This window comes from Chrysemys picta, chromosome 7 (assembly GCF_011386835.1).
Source record: "Chrysemys picta bellii isolate R12L10 chromosome 7, ASM1138683v2, whole genome shotgun sequence".
NCBI lineage: Eukaryota > Metazoa > Chordata > Testudines > Emydidae > Chrysemys > Chrysemys picta.
The window spans coordinates 5,070,473-5,090,032 of NC_088797.1; the positions used below are offsets into that span (position 1 = coordinate 5,070,473).

General features: G+C 44.1%; 1 protein-coding gene across 7 annotated transcripts in view; it reads left to right on the forward strand.

The window, feature by feature from the left end:
• SYNPR (synaptoporin) overlaps window positions 1-19,560 on the forward strand; it is a 176,919-nt gene that overhangs the window by 123,033 nt on the left and 34,326 nt on the right. For all 7 annotated transcript variants that reach the window (XM_008179453.4, XM_008179451.4, XM_065550645.1 and 4 more), the window contains one exon: window positions 8,848-8,972. In XM_008179453.4, the coding sequence (XP_008177675.1) occupies window positions 8,848-8,972 (125 nt within the window). The remainder of the gene's footprint in view (window positions 1-8,847; window positions 8,973-19,560) is intronic.

Below are 19,560 nucleotides of genomic sequence, written 5' to 3' on the forward strand. Positions count from 1 at the left end.
CAGCAGACCTTGAAGAAAATTATTTTGAAGCAGAGTAATATATTCCCTCCCCCTCTTTTTTTTAAAACATGGGATGGCAGGATGAGCGAAGGTTTGGGGGGGGGGTGTCACGTGATAGGGAAATGCTAACTTTCTTACATACTGCTAGGACGTCGGACCTAAATTTTCAATATCTGCCCTCTCTTGCTGTGAATCAAATATTTGAAATTCTGAACTTTCAGAAAGTTTAACTGATTTGCAAGTACAAATGTTTGTGTCCCCGAATCAGACTGATCACCATCTGATATCTGTCATTGCACTGGCAAATAATATTTCTGAGTATTATGTAAACCTGAGTGCCGTGGATTGCAGGAGCAAAATTAGAGGCTGGATTGTCCTCCTGTTGAAGATATGGTCTGATCTCAGAATAGAAGAAAACTCTAAGTGCTTCCAATTGATCCAAGTAAATGAGCTGTTGAACCCTGGCATCTCCTATGCTTGGCCTAATGCAACTGTTAGAAGTCAATGGTCTGTTGTGTGGTTTTCCCCCCACAGCAATTAGTAACAAATGGATCTTTAAAAGATGGAGTAAAATGAGTTCTGGAAGTGTATTGTGCATTACAGACTATTCACGAGGCACCGGATATTTATCCATTTTACATAGTGTCATAACACTTTCCAGGGATAACATAAGATAGTCACTACCTGGAGATTTTTACAATGGAGTTTACACAGGTGAAGGCTCAGATTGTGGAGGGAGTGAGGGGGTGACAAAGGAAAGGGGAGGCTCATAAAAGAGCATGTACTAACCACCACCTCGCTGAGTGTCAGAGATGTGCTGCCTTTTGAAAGAAGCAAGCAGTATGGTTTTGTGGTTAAGACACTGAACTGGGATTTGGCGGCTCCAGGTTCAGTTGTAGCTCTGCCACAGACTTCCTGCGTGACCTTGGGCAAATCACTCAATCTTTCTGTGCCTCGGTTCTCCATCTGTGAAATGGGGATAATATGTGCAGTGCCTTGCACAGTAAGGCCCTGATCTCATTTAGGGTTCATGAATGCGACTGTAATACAAATAATTTCTCCTTGGAATAAGTGGGCTAGTGGTGCATGGCATGGCATATTATACTTACAGACACTGAGGAGTGTGGGAAATACCACCCATCGAGGCCATGCTCTCTGTGGCACGTAATAACTGAGTTTCCTAAGGGCTTTAGTCTAATTCTGGTTGCTGAGCTTGGTGCGTGGGTGCTGGGTGGTGTTTGGTGGCCTGTGAGATAGTGGAGGTGATCTGGTGGCCCCTTCTGGCCTTAAACTCTAGGACACAGTCGATGTACATGGTCTCCCATTCGGTCAACGGTGCTCTGGCACCCTCCCCAGCAGTGGCAGCATGGCTGAACGAGGCCAGGCTCCCTCTCACTCTGATGCCCAGGCCCCCTCAGGGGCAGCTCCTGCTCACTTGTGCTGTCCCGAGAAGGGAACATTTTTGACACAGGGCAGCTGTTCCCCTGACTCCTCCTCCCTCCTGCTGCTCATGGCTTCTTCAGCCACAAGGAGCTAAAGCGGTCACGTAAGAGAATGTGACTCTCCCTAATATGGCCAAGCGGGAAACTTAAGGCAATGACCTCCCCACCAGTGTGGCCATGGGCCAGGCCCTGTGTGGCGCAGCATTCTGGCTGCTCATTCACACACAGCAACTGGGGAGGAGGCGGAGAGTTGCCAGAAATGGGTGGAGCCTCATCTCTGCCTCATCTCTCCCTGTCATCAACCATTGGACGGAGTGGGCACAAACTGAGCAGTAAGCCATCCCCTTTGTACTCAGTGATTAGACGGTGTGTGACCCTCCGAGTTACTGTTCCTCCTGGAGCAGTGCTGCTCCCCCATCGCTTCTTGCTCAGGGCTGGGCCTACGGACCCAGTCTAGTCCCTAGTGGCTCATGGCAGCTGTGTAGTCGGAAGAAGATTTATTTAATTTTAAGAGGAAATATGGTGTGCATTCATGGCACAGATGGGGACATCGGTACGTGTGGCTTTATGGGTAGGAAGTAAACAGGAGCATAATGAAACATGACTTTTGACAATAAACTTTTCAATTTCAGAGGGGCCAGGTTCAATAAAATTATTTCCCAGATGGCGTTTTTATTGAATCTGGCCCATCAAGTTCCCATTGCGGGGTTTCCAGCTGCAGTGTACACACATCTACCTATAGTAAAATACAGTATCCCTGCAAAATTACAGCACAGGCAAAACCAATTGACAGTATAAAACAGTGAAAGCAAAAAGGGAGCCTGGACAAAGAAGTATTGCTTGAACAAAAAGAAAACAATGCTTACAAGTTTGCCATGAAACCCAGGGGGAAATATCCATTGTTGACAGCCTCTGTTCTTCCCGTCTGCCATGTGACATGTAGAGCTTCCCCCAAAAGTGCTGTTTGTGTATTTCCTGCTGCTGCCCCCAGACCAGCTGTGCTTTTGTTAGCTTCTATCAATTCAAAGTGTTAGCGATCGATGACCCTCCCACAGCAAGAGACAAAGCAATAGGCAATGTCAGGACAAGCCCCAGGTTTTGTGGAGCCTTCTGTAAAGTCAGACATGCAGAGCCCTTTCCAGCCGTCTTTTCACCTGTAGCCGGGAGCCCACATCCATATCCTCCCCCAGGCTTCTGAGGAAGCCCAGAAGACTGCTGGATGTGACAAACAGACATGGGAACTGGCCTGCAGTGTTGTTAGGCTGTGGCATTGGACCACGGCTGGAAAAGGAATTTAAAGAGGCTGCACAAATTCAGGGGTAGCCTAGACTGACTCGCCCACTGAAGAGAAGATGTCAAAACAGGAGAGGAGAGAGCGTAGAGGAAAAGGAAAGTTACTGCTCCCTCCTGAGTAGTAACAACTGTGGTTGTGGCAAATTCTTTATGAAGAGATGGATAGTTTTGTAGCTCCCAAGGCCAGAAGCAGGGCCGGCTCCAGGCACCAGCTTGCTCAGCTTGGGGCGGCAGATTGTTCGAGGCAGCATTCGACGTGGTTTTTTTTTTTTTTTTGTTCCGCTCCGGCCGCCCTGTAGGGGGCGGTGGCGCGGAGGACCGGAGCACCCTGCAGGGCAGTCCTCTTCCTTCCCTCCCCGCCGACCGGAGCGGAGCCCTAGTGGCAGGAGGCGGCGCAGCGGAATGGGCCGCGTGGCAGCGCCCCCGCTGTAGCCCTGTAACCCCGTCTCTCTCTCTCTCCCACCCGCTCCCTCTCCTTCCCCCCCCACCCCCAGCCAGTCCCCCTGCACCTGCGCTCCGGCCGCGCCGCAGGTTTTTTTTTTTTTTTTTTGCTTGGGGTGGCCAAAAAGCCAGAGCCGGCCCTGGCCAGAAGGAACCATTGTGATCATCTAGTCAGACCTCCTGTAGAACACAGGCCATAGAACTTCCCCAAAATGATTCCTAGAGTCGATCCTTTAGAAAAACATCCAATTGTGATTTAAAAATGGTCAGTGACCTTGGTAAAGTGTTCCAATGGTTAATTACGCTCCCTGTTAAAAATGTACACCTTATTTCCAGTCTGAATATGTCTCGCTTGAACTTCCAGCCATTGGATTGTGTTAGATCTTTTGTCTGTTGGACTGAAGAGCCCATTATTAAGTATTTCCTCCCCTGTAGATACTTATAGGCTGTCATCAAGTCGCCCCTGGATTAAAAGGGGCTCCTTGAGTTTAAATGGCATAGGTGTGTACTATCTTATAAAGCTTTAGCAAAACAGAAGTACCTTCAATGTGTACATTTCTTTGAACCCCGGGCCCCAAATACAGAAATGGAAATGGAGGAGATACTTCTGTGTATTTATAGCAGGGCTATCTCTTCCTGCACGCCTTTAGCTCCCTCTTTCTTTATTATGGTCTATTCATCTTTGGGGCCCCCTACATAGCTGCAAAATAGTTGCATTTGCAACTCCATTAATTAGGCCAGAAAGCTCTCAGCTCTGGTATTTCCCATTCTCCTTAAATAGATTGTTTTCTGACTTTGCCTTTACAAATGAAAGCAGAATGATTAATACCAATTTTCATTGCGATTCTGTACGGAATTCAATTCGTTCCAAGTGCAGAATGACTCCTGTTTACAAAGGAAATGTTTGAGCTTCATTTACTATCAAGGCCTATTATTCGCGTTACGGTAGCAACATTTATAGTTTCGAGATAAATATTTAACAAGCTAAAACACAGCGAATCTCAGCTTTTACCTGCTTAGGTTTTTAACCACCTGACATTTAAAAAGTGATTGAATAAATGTTGTATTACGCCTTTCTATTACTGTGGTTCATTATTCAGAACATAGTGGCAGCTGGAGGCCACTATCAGGGCTCCATTAGACGAGGTGCTTTAACGAGAAAGACTGTTCCTGCCCCAAAACATTTATAATATTGCATCAAGAGATAGGAGGGGGGTAAGAGAACTGCAGGGGGGATGGCAGGGTAATGGCGGCATATGCTAATGTTGTACAGTAAACAGTAGTTGTTCATCACTAGCCTATCTGCAGTCAGCTGGCGGGGTTCTGTAGGTATTGTAGCAGAGGGAACTTTCTAAAGACTCTGCCCAAAAGGAAGTGAATGGATAATATTGTTTTAAAATTATCTTCTTATCTACGGCATTTATATGGTCCCATAAGCTTAGTGTCTGAACGTCCCATAATCTTTCTAATCTGTGTTTATTCGACATTGGTGAGGCCTCATCTGGAATACTGAGTCCAGTTTTGGGCCCCACACTACAAGAAGGATGTGGAAAAATTGGAAAGAGTCCAGCGGAGGGCAACAAAAATGATTAGGGGGCTGGAGCACATGACTTATGAGGAGAGGCTGAGGGAACTGGGATTGTTTAGTCTCCAGAAGAGAAGAATGAGGGGGGATTTGATAGCAGCCTTCAACTACCTGAAGGGGGGTTCCAAAGAGGATGGAGCTCGGCTGTTCTCAGTGGTGGCAGATGACAGAACAAGGAGTAATGGTCTCAAGTTGCAGTGGGGGAGGTCCAGGTTGGATATCAGGAAAAACTATTTCACTAGGAGGGTGGTGAAACACTGGAATGCGTTACCTAGGGAAGTGGTGGAGTCTCCTTCCTTGGAGGTTTTTAAGGCCCAGCTTGACAAAGCCCTGGCTGGGATGATTTAGCTGGGAATTGGTCCTGCTTTGAGCAGGGGGTTGGACTAGATGACCTCTTGAGGTCCCTTCCAACTCTGATATTCTATGATTCTATGATTCTATGATAATGTATTTATCTTCACAGCAACCCTGTAAGGCTGGGAAATGTCATTATCCCCCTTTTACAGATGGGGAGCCAAGACAGAGGAGCCAAGGGCCAGATTTTTAAATGTAGATGTAGGTAGATGTTTAGTGGGATTTTCAAAAGTGCCTAGGCATCTAACTCCCACTGATTTCAAGCTTTCTGAATAGGGCCTGTCTGTCCTTTGTGTCTTGTACCGGCAGGGCCAAGGGCACTGCTGGCATGTAACAAGTACTGAATAATGCTGTGGGGAAAGGGAAGAACCTAGTGTCTGCTAGCCGTGGGATACCTGTGAATGAGTGTTACGGGTGCCCCTCTGTGCACAGTCCACCGAAGATAGGAGCCTGCTACAAGCCCAGCTAGGGAGCCCTGGCTCTTCAGTGCAAACTAATGCAGCTCGTGGTTTTCATTCTGGAGGCCCCTTGTTCAGTCCCTGTTGTGGTGGCCAAGATGGTGGCCCTCACACTGGCATGAAGAGAATGTCTCATCCCCCTTCATTGTTGGGACTCCATTCTAACAGTGGTCATTGCAAATTTACTGGAAGGCCACCTGCTATAGCTGGGGGGGTTTATGTTTTGATTTGGCTTTAAACTCTTTCTCTGGATTTTAATGATCATTGCCCCTTCTAAATTTTCCTTTCAGCTCCCACCCATCGCTGACTGAAATCCCACTAGGATTTAAGTAGAAATGTGTTGTATAGATGCTGTCATGTGGGGAGTCAGGCCTTACTTATTATTTCTATTGGGATAGCGCCTAAAGACTACAATCAGGGCTCCGTTGTATTGTGCAAATGAACAATACAAAGTCTCCGCCCCAGAGAGCTCTCACTTTAAGAGTGGTAAGCCTTCACACTTGGTTTGTTGGGAGGCTAGACCCATTATGCTGGGCCCAGGGCAAATTCATAACATGGGCCCCCATCCCACACAGATAGAACATAAGAACAGCCCTGCTGGGTCAGACCAATGGTCCATCCAGCCCAGTATCCTGTCTTCCAACAGCGGCCAATGCCAGGTGCGCCAGAGGGAATGAACAGAACAGGTGATCATCAAGTGATCCATCCCCTGTCGCCCATTCCCAGCTTCTGGCAAACAGAGGCTAGGGACACCCAGAGCATGGGGTTGTGTCCCTGACCATGTTGGCTAATAGCCATTGATGGACCTGTCCTCCATGAAAACCTACTCCGATTATATAAATAACATTGAATCAAACTCAAATGGCTACAATTTGGCCAGAATTTTTTTTCTTATGGGATGGGCTTGTGGCTTTCTGGCTAACTGCCCCCTTTGGACCAGGCCCTGATAGTGTACCCATTCCTCCCCCACTTCTACTTGGAGCCTGTGGCTAGACAGTCTTATCCCTCTCCGTCCTGTAGGCCTGGTTCTACATGAGTTGGGCTGACTCCATGGATGGGGGGCCCCACATGTCACACACATCACTTCAGGGGAACGTGACGGGTCAGGTTCCTGTCAATCATTTGGAGAGACTGAAGTGGCTACGTCGTTCCCCACAGGGATCTCCAAAATGGAACTGGAGTCTACTCCTGTCTCCATGGTGACGAGGGCGGGAAACGAGCGGAAGTTCACAGGCCCTCTGCAGTCCCCTGCCCCAGCCATGCCTAGGTGCCATAGCTCATTTTGTTTTTATTAGATTGGGGCCCCAGTGCCCACCCTCCTCTTTCCTCCCATAGGAGTGACACATCTGCCCTAGAACGGCATAGCATGGCTTCAGTGGAGAAAGGAGAGGGGAGAGCAAGATTCATAGAGGGCTGCTGGGGGAATGGGTCATGATCCCCATCTGCCATCGCACCCCTAAGTCTCCTACAGTGCAGTGTTAGTCAGTCCATCCATCCGTCCAGTAGGTCTGACATATCTGACTGCAAGGAGTTACCTGCTCTTACTGCCACGTCACAAAGACCTAGGATTGGGCCCTACATATCTTCCCGCCATTAAGCACAAAGTATTACTTATGTGGGAAAAGGCCAGCATATCCAACTGTCTAGCAGCCAGTCTCTCCCATTGTCACTGACCTCGTACTTCTGCGCTGTTCCTCTCCACTTGCTGTTCCTCTCGTGTTGAGTGCTTCCTTCCCGTACAATCTCTAGTGCCCGTACAAACGCTGTGGCCTGGCTTTGTTCTGGGTCACCCCCAGCACATCATCTTGCGCCAGCAAAAAGCTTTTTCCATTCCAAATGCTCAGGAACAGGCCAGGTAACCTGGCAACAGCTGGCAAAAATATACATGTATATTAAGGAAACCTGAAGACAGAGGAGGATAATGGTTTGGCTGTGATTGTGCCATGAAGTGGAGTGGTTGGTGGGGTGAAGGTGTACAGCTGTTGTTGACAGCACTTGTTAGGGTCTTGTGCCATGGATGGGGTTACAGTATGCTCTAGTTTTCTGTTTCCTGTCTCTCCGTCTTTAATACAGCAGTTCTTTCATTCTCAAATTTACTGTTCCTGTTGCTGCTCACATCTGTCCCTTCAGTGCTTCAGGACAGGCTCTGCTTTACATGACGTGTGTGTGCTATGCTTGTATTCCTCCTTCGTCACTGACCCATCGTTTATTTCATTGTTAATATGAACATGACCTAATCTAGACAGCCAAATTCCACTCTCATTGACACTAGTGTAGATATGGAGTAATTCCATTAAAATGACTGGAATGACTCCAGATTTATACTGGTGCGAGTCAGAACAAAATTTGGCCCAGTGTATGATTTAAAAAAAAAATTTATAGAAGTTACAAAAATAGAATCAAGTGCCTGACCCATGTCCATGTCAAGTTTTGTTTTTGCAAAGCATCTTAAATGGACAACTGCAAAACCAATGCCAGCTTTGTCCTCCTGTTTTTAAAACAGAGATAGAGCAAAAAAGAAGAACAATAGCGCTACCACCTCCACCATACAATATGCACGCGTCTTTGGGAATTAAGATGAAGTTGAACCTGGATTTGAACCACCTTAATTTTTGCCCAGGCCTAGTTGGACGGTTGAATTTATTCTGTAACTTGCTTTGCTTTCCTTTGACTTTAGTACTGATTTATTGCATCTGCTCATCTGTCTAAGATTACAATGATTCCAAAAACTAATGAATAGTGTTAGTCTTTTATTCAAAGTCATATGTGGCCTCATTAAAATCTAATGAAGGATAATGTGATAACATATTTTGCATGTTGTGTCAATATATCTACATGAACCATGTGTCTGCCTTTGTGTCACTCCTTCGAAATCCCTATACTGGCTCCTTATAACATTTTGCAGTGATTTTACTTGCATTTAAAGATTTCAAATGGTCCATTGTACTTGGTCAATCTTCACTCTTTCTCCATATGTTCCTAGTCTAAACTAAGGTCTAAATTGCCTGGTTGTAATTTTTGGCACTGAGAGCAAGAGCAGTTTATAATTATGCCTCTTAATTATGGAATTCACTTCCTATTACTATTCAGAATAACCAGTCTGTTTGTATTAAAACCCAGCTCGAAGTAGTAATTGTTCTTGACCACTCTGCATTATTGATAATGTGAGGGAGTTACTTGGGCAGCGACCTCTGACTCAGTCAAGAAAACTGCTGTATAGATACATTTGTTCTTGTCACTAATGTAAAATTAAAATGTCATTTGTTTTTGACAGCTTTTTGCAATCTTTGCATTTGCAACATGCGGTGGTTATTCTGGAGGCCTGCGGCTCAGCGTGGACTGTGCAAACAAGTCAGAGAGCGACCTCAGCATTGACATAGCCTTTGCCTATCCTTTCAGGTAATCCATTTTGGTTCTTGACCATTCATATTCAGAGATGCAGCTTACCTGGGGCCTGATCTGAATCCCACCCTCGACAGTGGGAAGACTCTCATTGAGACTTTCAAGTTGCAGTGGGGGAGGTCGAGGTTGGATGTTAGTGAAACACTATTTCACTAGGAGGGAGGTGAAGCACTGGAATGGGTTACCTAGGGAGGTGGTGGAATCACCATCCTTAGAGGTTTTTAAGGCCCGGCTTGACAAAGCTCTGATTGGGATGATTTAGTTGGGGATTGGTCCTGCTTTGAGCAGGGGATTGGACTAGGTGACCTCCTGAGGTCTCTTCCAACCCTAATATTCTCTGATTCCATGATTACAATGGGCTTTGGATCGGGCACCTCTTTCAGAAAGTTTTGGACAATAAGGGTAGCATTTTCAGAAGCACTTAAGTGACTGAACTTAAGAGCCTTAAGACTCACTGAAAAATCAATGGGGCTTAAGCTCCAAAGGGCCACATTTTCAAAGGTATTTAGGTGCCTAAATGCAATTTTCAAAAGCACTTAAACAGGTTATTCTAATGGAAGTTAGGTGCTTGGGTACTTCTGACAACCCCATTAGGCATCTAATGCATCTTTAGGCATTTAAAATCTGGCCCTAAATCCCTTTTGAAAATGTGATTTAGGCTCCCTAATCACTTTTATATTTAGGGCAAGATTTTAAAAAATATCTGAGGAAGAAGGTGGGTGAGAGAATCTTTTTATTGGACCAGAAGAGACAGAGGCAAGCTTTTGAGCTACACTGAGCTGAAGAAGACCTTTGTGTAGCTTGAAAGCTTGAAAGCCTTTGCCACCAACAGAAATTGGTCCAATAAAATATCTCACCCACATTCTTTCTCTTATATCCTGGGACCAACACAGCTACAATAACACTGCAAACTCTAATCAGAATAAAGACATAGTGGGGCAAAAAAAAGTTTAAAATTGAAAAAATGCACTTGCTGCTAAGGATTCTAATTCTATACAACTTTGAGTGAAAATGACACCCCCAACATCACTTTTAAAATATGAATGAGGTCCACTCTAGAAACCTGTACTGCATTTCTGTACAACTATACTCTTCAAGAAATCTTGAGATGACAAAAGAACAATGAAGAATGTGTAGCCCAGTCTCAAATTAAGTACACCATGACCCTATCTGGAATTGTTATATTGCTTCTAGAAATCATATGCTGTTTTGCTTATGATTTCATTATGCATAGACCAGAAAGAATGTGTTTGCCTTTACAGCACTAACTGAAATATAACATCTTCCAAACTATGTACACTGCTGGTGATTTCTTGAATTGCTGTTAATTTATGGTATATTTATATTACTCTAAAGAATCATATTTCCTTTATACAAATGGTTTTTTTATTTTACTATTCTGCACAGCCTTTAACATCTCTTTAGTATGCATGAGATGGACTTTGCAAATTGAGTTATGTGAATTTATAATGTGATTCGCTTTCAAATAGGTCATTTCACCAGCATTTATTATAGAAGTATCTGTAGTAAAGAGCTTTTAATTTAAATTATTATAAAACATTATTTTATTTTAAAAGTTGTTAACACTAAATGGTCATTAAGTATCAATTGGCACTATACAAGGAATGCAGAGTATTGCTTTGGGAAGAAAACAACCAGGTATACGGTATTATTGTTCATTAGGAAATGGCAACTAATTTGCAAATAACTACTGAGTAATTTCTAACAAATATGAAGGACAACTTGTCTATAGGATGCCGCTGAAGCAAGGAAATCTAACAGAATTACTTAAATTATAGGACTTACAAGTGTATAGTTCCACATCAGAAGGGAGATATTATTTATCAAAGGAGAATCTTAGGACAGATACTGAAGATGCTCAAAGTGTTTTTGCAAATAAGACTCTTGTGTGCAAAGATCAAGTATTTGCATGCATAAATTAGGTACTCAGAAACGTACGCACACAGTTTCATCTACTAACTTTGAAAATCTGTCCCTGTGCTTCCACTGGAAGTCAGTTATCTTTCACTTAACTAGTTTTCCTGTTATGCCTGTTATTCACAAGTGTTTCCTTTCTCCTTTCTCTTTAATGCTCATGTCAAGTGATGAGATAAGGTGCCTTTGTACAGGCTGGCTAATGCAACTCTTGAAGCAATGGCAAGCAATCTGCTGTCTGAGCTCTCACTTATTTTCAAGGCTCTTTCTTCCATTCTCTGGCAAACCTGATTCTGCAGTTTGATCTACACAGGCAGAACTCTGACCACTAACTTCTGTGGGACTCAGTAGGGGTCCACCCATCTTATTTCGGGATCCCTAACCTGCACCCCCAAGAACGTGAGCTTTGTGCAAGCAGAGTGAATTTCCCACTGTTCGTAAGTCTATATTCACACAGCAGTTTTTATCAAGCTGCTTTCTGATTTCTGATCATTGGCTGAAAACTGAAGGAGGTGTGGGTGAAAATCAGAAATCAGAGAAGCCGCGCGGATTCTGGCTATGCTTGTGGTTGTCATGGCTGTCAACTGTAGCACTGGTGCATTTGAATAGGGGAGAGCTGTCTTTTTAAAAATCTGCCTTGCAACTTAACTCGAAGCGATAGAAACATGCAGAGGGTTTAGCAGATGCTTTCCTTCCTATTGCTATGGGCACTGCAGGATTTCTCACTCTTTTTCTCGGACGTTACAGCAACCAGGCTTAGACTGTTGAGTTTTTAATGGGTAAATGTGAACAGCTTTAAACAAACTTTAAAAACTGAGACTCCTTGCCCAAGAAAGGCAAGCAGGGTTTGGCTTTGCAAGCGTCTGCTGGCCAGCTTCTCACTGGAAAAGAGGAGATTTCAACGTAAGCAGCATAACAAGTTTTGTAAATGTATTAAAGTGGTTTGGAAATGTTATCCTCTTATCAACTTCAAAATGCCCAATTGATTGAGGGACTTGTCTGATTTTCAGAAGTGATTTAGGCACTAAGGGTGCTGCGCTCAGCGTGATAACACCTAGCTGACTTAGGAGCCTAAATCTCATGTTGTCAGGGATTTAGGCCCCTAGGATCCAAAATCCCCCTGTCAGTTTATGGGATTTAGAATACGTGCCTAAATGACTTTTGAAAATGAGACTCTCCTAAATCAACTGGTGTTGCAATGTTTAGTGCAGCAAGGGCTAAATACCCTTAAAAATCTGTGTCTTTGCAGCCTAAATATGCAGATAGACGCCTAGTGGGATGTTCAAAACCCCCTATGAGGTGCCTCGCTACATCCTTAGAGGCCAAAATACCTCTTTAAAGTCTGGCCCTTAGGCCCTTTGGATGAGATTTTGGCTCTTAAGCCACTTAGATGCTTTTGAAACTTTTTCCCAACATGCTCACACTAGAGCAGGTTCAGAAGATTTTCAGAGAAGCAAAAGAGAGTTGGGGGTACCCAAATGCACTGGAAGTTATGGATCTAACTCCCCTTTCTGCCTCTGAACCACTCCCCTCCAGTGAGTAGGAAGTTTAGGAGTAAGTATGGAACCCAGGCTTGTCGTCTGGGGATTAGCTCCATTCAGGTCTGACGCTCCCCTTCTGATGGTTGGTCACGCCACGTTCCTCCTGGCTCTCCAGGACTCGCAGTGCTTCCTCTTCATGACTCAACCCTCCAACCAGGTCACTGTAGTCCTCCCCTTCCATGGTTTCAAAGTCCTACTGGCTCAGCTGTCCACATGCCAATCCAAACAGTCTTCTGCTTCTGTGCCACTTTCCCAGCAGCTGGTAGGGGAATCCGGGCCAACCCGCTACTCCGGGTGCCAGCCCAGGGACCCGATGTCCAGCAACTACAGTCTGCTTGTTCCCAGACCCTGTCACTATTTCCCTAGACTCTTTCCGACTCCCTTCTCTATCTTCTGCCCCCAGTTCACAGGCCAAACTCCCTCCTCCCATGGAGTAACTGAAGAGTACTTCCCCTCTTTGACTCCTTGCGAGACTCTGTAGCTGTTAAGAGCTATGCAATGAATTGGGGATCCTATCAACACACAGTTGATTTCTGTTTGCCATGTTACATATTACAATAAACTAATTTGTTGGAGTCTAATTTTCAAACCAGGAAATGAAATATAGAAACTACATTAACAGTGCATCTACTTCTCACCTGAATTACCCCCAGAGGTTCACATCTGTGCATTTCAAGAGATTTAAAAACTCATTTCTGAAAAATAATTTGCATACAATGCCATGCTACACAAGGTACAATAGTACTGTATAGGTATAACTAACACTAGGTACACTTTTCAGTACAGATTCTTATCATTTTGACATCCCTACCAGGACCTCTTCCCTGGTATTTACAAATCACCTGCTCAGAATTATTTCTACTAGTCTAAGCAGCTGATTATCATTCCAGTTTTGATTTATCTAATTATCCTGGTGCCTGGAAACACTAGTTCTCTGCAGCTAAGAACCTGCTAAGGTTGCCATTTTGTAATGCATTTTGCTATTCATCAGGGTCACTTTGAAATCTGGTGTTTGAATAAAAAGCCCTGACAGGCAGATATTTACTACTGATGTTCTTGGTTTTAGAGTGCATTTGATCTATGTACAGATGAAGCCCCTTCAAAGTTGCTACACCCATTGTCACCCACATAAGAGATTTCTGAATTACTGCCTTTGTGCTGAACACTGTTACTTCATAACTGTCCACATAAAATGTATTTAACGTGTTTTTCTTGTAAGTGGCAAAGTCGCATTGAAATGATCAGGCTTTCTCAGCTGTTGATTTCAATAAAACTTTTCTCATAGCAAAAATGCTATGCAATAATGTGTATTGCACTAAAATGGCATTATCTCAGCCAATCAGAGTACAGGGATGCTAGGGGTTAATAACCCATAACCGTATGATTATCTCTCACTTATGCAAATCCCAGCACTGTGGCTGATGGGGAACTGATCTGAATAATAACTGGTTATATCTCAATAAACATATAATATGCAAATCTCAGTGCTCTGGCTTGCTAAAGGTCATTAGCCAATCAGCATGCAGAAATGTGCATAATAATTGCATAGCTGTTTCATGCAAAATGATTGGCTATTGAACCAAAACTCCACATTCCTGTGTGCACAACAAATATGGCTGCCTCTCCTTCCTTCCTGCCCTGTTATGACACCCACCTCTGCTCCTCTCAGGAGCCCACCCTCACCCCATCTGCTGCTCTTCTGAGGGAGCTGCTGCTCCGTGGGCTAAGTCCTTTTTAATTTAAATCCTGTTTATTTGAAAAGCTCTCTCCAGCCCCCAGTATTAGCTGCTCTGACAGAGGAAGAATCTTTTACCCTTCTCTAGTCAGTGTTTTTAAAATAAAACTTTGAAATAGGAAAAAAACCACTCTTTATCAGGAGGCACAAAGGAAAAGCAGGAGAGGAGTATAATGTGTTATGTAATGAAATCTATTGCAAATCATCCTTGTGGGAGTAGGCGATGCTCCTCCCTAAGGAGGAGGGAGGATACCTTAAAGGTACTGCCTGTTAGCCCTTGAGTCAGATCCTGGATTTATAACCCTCTTTGTTTTCCTCTATCGGACTGCAGTAGCCCATCCCTTGTAATCCAGCGACACCCTTGAGTTAAGTAGTGATAGAAATTTATTTTAGCACCTGCTGGTTGCACTATGGATTCGATCCTGCAAGGTATTGAAAATATTGGTCCAGCAGAGCACATGCTTAAATTTCAACATGAGTCGTCTTAGCATATGCGCAACATACCTTACGTGGCACGTGATCAGGATTCATCACCGGATTTAGTCCGCTGATCGGATCGTTCGCGTCCCTGGGCTGAGCCGGGTCCTGACGGGGAGTGCGACGTGAACGCTGATCCATGTAGCCCCACTGAAGTCAAGGTTAAAGCTCAGCACATGCATAAGTGCTTGCAGGGTTGGGCCAGACTTACTAGAGAGATGGAGATGTTGATTGTCACCCGGCTGTTGTGGAAGGCCCAGGAAGCAGATGAAAGGGGGAATATGATGTTTTTTCCATTACCGTTTCTGTGCATCACAGCAGTGAACAAAACAAGCATTAATGTTTGTCCTCACCACTTCAGTATCTTTTCAGTGAACTATTCAGTGCCTCTCCAAATAATCCTGTGTCCATTTATGAAGTCAAAGAACAGACAGCTCTGTCTGACTGGACTTTTTCATTCATTCTCTCTGAGTATCTCATTTGAATAAAAAATTCCCTGCTGAGCACCCTTTAAAGTTTGCTTGTTTGCTTGCTTAAAGTTAAAGCTTGTCGGCACATAAAGGCTGGACTAGTATTTCTATTGAACCCAGGCCTGATTGCCAGATCAGAAACCACAGATTATCATTAGGGAAACCGTGGCTAAACCAATGCATTTTTAAACAATCTTCTTTTCAAAAATCCTGTTTCTGTCCCCGAATGAACCTTTTTTTTTTTTTTAGGTTTCTCTTCTTCCAAATCAAATCCCTTTTATAAAAGTTTTTTTCTTACCTTTTCAGAATTTATTTTCAGTATTCACCAGAAAGCATTGTTTTGTCCCAACTCTGACATTTTTATTGATGCTTTTGAATTTGACAGATTATTAGGGGATCATTTGCTCTGCTAATCTGTGGGCATCTAGAAGACCGGCATAAAGGCCTTGTTGATTTTGACCTATTAAATTATTATTTTTAAAATTAAGAGGTGTCTCTCTTTGCAGAGAATTATTTCTGAGTGTATGATCATGGCCACCGAGAGAATAGTTGCAGAAATGTCACTTCAGAAGCATGTTTGCAGTGGTGTTGTACCTGTGTTGGTCCCAGGATATGAGAAGAACAAGGAGGATGAGGTAATATCTTTTATTGGACCAACTTCTGCTGGTCTCTTCGAAGAACTCTGTGAAGCTCAAAAGTGTGTCTCTCTCACCAACAGAAGTTGGTCCAATAAAAGATATTACCTCACCCACCTTGTCTGTCTCAATTTAGAACCATGACAAATGAATGAAACAAGTGCAAAACCTTTATACAGATACTGCGGGGCTGTCAGGTGATGTGAGGTCACACCTGATAACTCCCAGCTCTGTGAGAAAAGTCTAGGAAGAACATGTAGAACCGTATTTATTATTTGTATTATTGGAGCCCCTAGGAGTCAGAATCATGGACCACGGTGCTAGGCGCAGTACAATCACAACAAAGAGACTCTCCGTGCCCCCAAAGAGCTTACAACCCATGGGGTAGCTTGCACATTCTGTTAATTAGGATGTTATGTCTTTAAGGGAGTGAAGTTATCCAGTGAACAGAAGTAGCCCGGGCGGGAGAATATGAAGGAATAAATTGTTCTCATTATTTCAGCTTCTTGCCTAGGACCTGCTCATTACACTCAGCATCTTCCAATCATAGTTCGCTTTTGAGGGCACGTGGAGTGGGATGGGACAGCAGCACTCTTCAGTGGTATAGCAAATAGCGTGGGCACATGGTACACTAACCATATCACAGATGTTCCCTCATTTTTCAGACTATTCCTAATTTCGACTGGGGATGGTTCTGGGCCAAATTTCAGTGCAACCAATGTCTGATTTATCTTCAGTCTACTTTTTTTTCTTCTTCACATTCCAGCCCCAATTATATAACCGGGATGAGAGTCAGACATTACAATGCCAGTCTAGGAAGCCAGTTGGAGATCTTGCATTTCTGTCAGTTTGCCAGTCAACCAGGTGTAATGCGAATGGGATGTTAGTGTAGAATACAGGTCCCATTGGTGTCACACTCTCTGGAACCTTTCCTTTGAATCACAGTGAGTTTACACTTTGAGCTCCCAGGTTTGTTTTCTGCCCCTTTAACAAGATCTTGCATTGTGGGAAGCTGGCCAACCCTGTAACTACAGTATCTAACTAGCTGTTGACTAAACAATTCTCTCTTATTTTATATAGCATTTTTCACACAAAGGGTGCCCTAAAATGTCCTATGGAATTAAGTGCAAAGTATAAATGACAGACGACAATGATATTAACGCACTGGGACCGGTCCTTGGGTCTGGCCCAGCTCTGCTCAGCATGTTCCCAGAGCAGACGTGCAAATGTGGCTGTGTCTCACCTTTTCACTCCCCCACTTCTAGGACTGACTGGGATTTGCTTTGCTCAACACCGGCCATTCCACACTGGGGAATCCTAAAGTGTCTGCTTAAGGCAGTTTGGTGGCATTGCTGAAGTAGCAGAAAGGACCAGCCATAGCATGGGCCAGGACCTGGCCCATTGCCCAGTGAATAAATTAAAGCAGTGGAGGAAAGTGAGGGTGGAGTCAGTGAAGATTTAATAGTGTTTGAAGATGTTCCTCTTGCTGATGAGAAGCAGTTCTGCCTTTGAGGCATTTAGCTGAAGGTATTTGAGAGGAAGCCACAGGTTTGGTTGGCCAGGATGAACCGTTTGGGTGAATGTGGACGGTTATTGAAGAGGTTAAAGTATATCCTGACGTATAGCTTGAGCCTCCTCAACATTAAAGTGGTAGTTAGGGCTGAGGGCAGAAATCAGATGACTCCGATGAAAAGGCTGAGGAAACCAAACGCTGCACCCACCATGACTCCAAAGAGGGGAGTGGTATGTAGTGGTAACTGGAGCGGTGAGAAATAGCTGTTTCTTAAACCACTTGGCTGAGCAGTGAAGATTTGGGGATTAGGATGGGGGGCAGGGAGAGGGGAAGGGATGGATAGTGGCAGAGTTTAGCGAACGAGGCAGTGTAAAGGAACTGTTAGCCGTAATGGTGATATCATGGGTAGAGATGAGGCTGATGACACTTCATACGTAGAGTTGGGTGAAAATTTTTGGCAAATAGTCAATTCATCAAAAAACGCATTTTGGGGGGTACACTGAAACTGTCTGTGCATTTGGGCTGAATTTGGCAAATAATTTCAGCAGGAAAAAGAATTTGGAAATGTCTAGACATTTCATTCTGATATTTTGAAAACAAACTATAGCAGCGTTTCACTTTGAAAAAAATTTTTAACAAAATGTTGTTGTTTTTTTCAGAAAATTCAATTATTTGCTTAGATCTATTAATAAGCAAAAGAGGAAGTTGATTTTTTTTTTAAGTGACTAAATTCTACCAGCAAGAAGCATGCAGGATAATGGTGAAAGAAGAAGAGGGGTTAGGGTAATATTTCCCCCTATATCTCTCTAAAATAGATCTTCCATTTATTAGTAAAATACTTTAGAATCATAGAATCAAAGAATATCAGAGTTGGGAGGGACCTCAGGAGGTCATCTAGTCCAACACCCTGCTCAAAGCAGGACCAATTCCCAACTAAATCATCCCAGCCAGGGCTTTGTCAAGCCTGACCTTAAAAACCTCTAAGGAAGGAGATTCCACCACCTCCCTAGGTAACCCTTCCAGTGCTTCACCACCCTCCTAGTGAAAAAGTGTTTCCTAATATCCAACCTAAACCTCTCCCACTGCAACTTGAGACCATTACTCCTTGTTCTGTCATCTGCCACCACTTAGAACAGCCGAGCTCCATCCTCTTTGGAACCCCATTTCAGGTAGTTGAAAGCAACTATCAAATCCCCCCTCATTCTTCTCTTCTGCAGACTAAACAATCCCAGTTCCCTCTGCCTCTCCTCATAAGTCATGTGCTCCAGCCCCCTAATCATTTTTGTTGCCCTTCACTGGACTCTTTTTCCAATTTTTCCACATCCTTCTTGTAGTGCGGGGCCCAAAACTGGACACAGTATTCCAGATGAGGCCTCATCCATGTCAAATAGAGGGGAATGATCACGTCCCTGGATCTGCTGGCAATGCCCTTCCTTGTACAGCCCAAAATGCCGTTAGCCTTCTTGGCAACAAGGGCACACTGTTGACTCATATCCAGCTTCTCATCCACTGTAACCCTTAGGTCCTTTTCCGCAGAACTGCTGCCTAGCCACTCGGTCCCTAGTCTGTAGCAGTGCATGGAATTCTTCCGTCCTAAGTGCAGGACTCTGCACGTGTCCTTGTTGAACCTCATCAGGTTTCTTTTGGCCCAATCTTCTAATTTGTCTGGGTCCCTCTGTATCCTATCCCTACCCTCCAGCGTATCTACCACTCCTCCCAGTTTAGTGTCATCTGCAAACTTGCTGAGAGTGCAGTCCACACCATCCTCCAGATCATTAATGAAGAAATTGAACAAAACGGGCCCCAGGACTGACCTTTGGGGCACTCCACTTGATACTAGCTGCCAACTCGACATGAAGCCATTGATCACTACCCGTTGAGCCCGATGATCTTGCCAGCTTTCTGTCCACCTTGTAGTCCGTTCATCCAGCCCATACTTCTTTAACTTGCTTGTATGACCCATATGGGATTAGATGTAGCCACTGTACTGGGATTTAAAAGAGCACATTTCTGTTAAGGCAATTTCCGCCTCCGCTTGTAAAATGTATTTTTCTGACTGTTGACAAACTTAAAGGCTGCAGTGACTCGACCTCCTTTGGACACGATCAACGTTGCTTTTTGTATCACGGTGGTACCCTCTTCTGTAAGTAATGATATAAGCAGGTATCCTAGTGAGAGCAGTGTCAATTAGTAATGGTGAAAGACAGAATGTGTAAGTTACATGTCTAACTAGTGTAATTTACAGGATGAAGGACCATAAGAGAGAGTTGTAGCAGTAG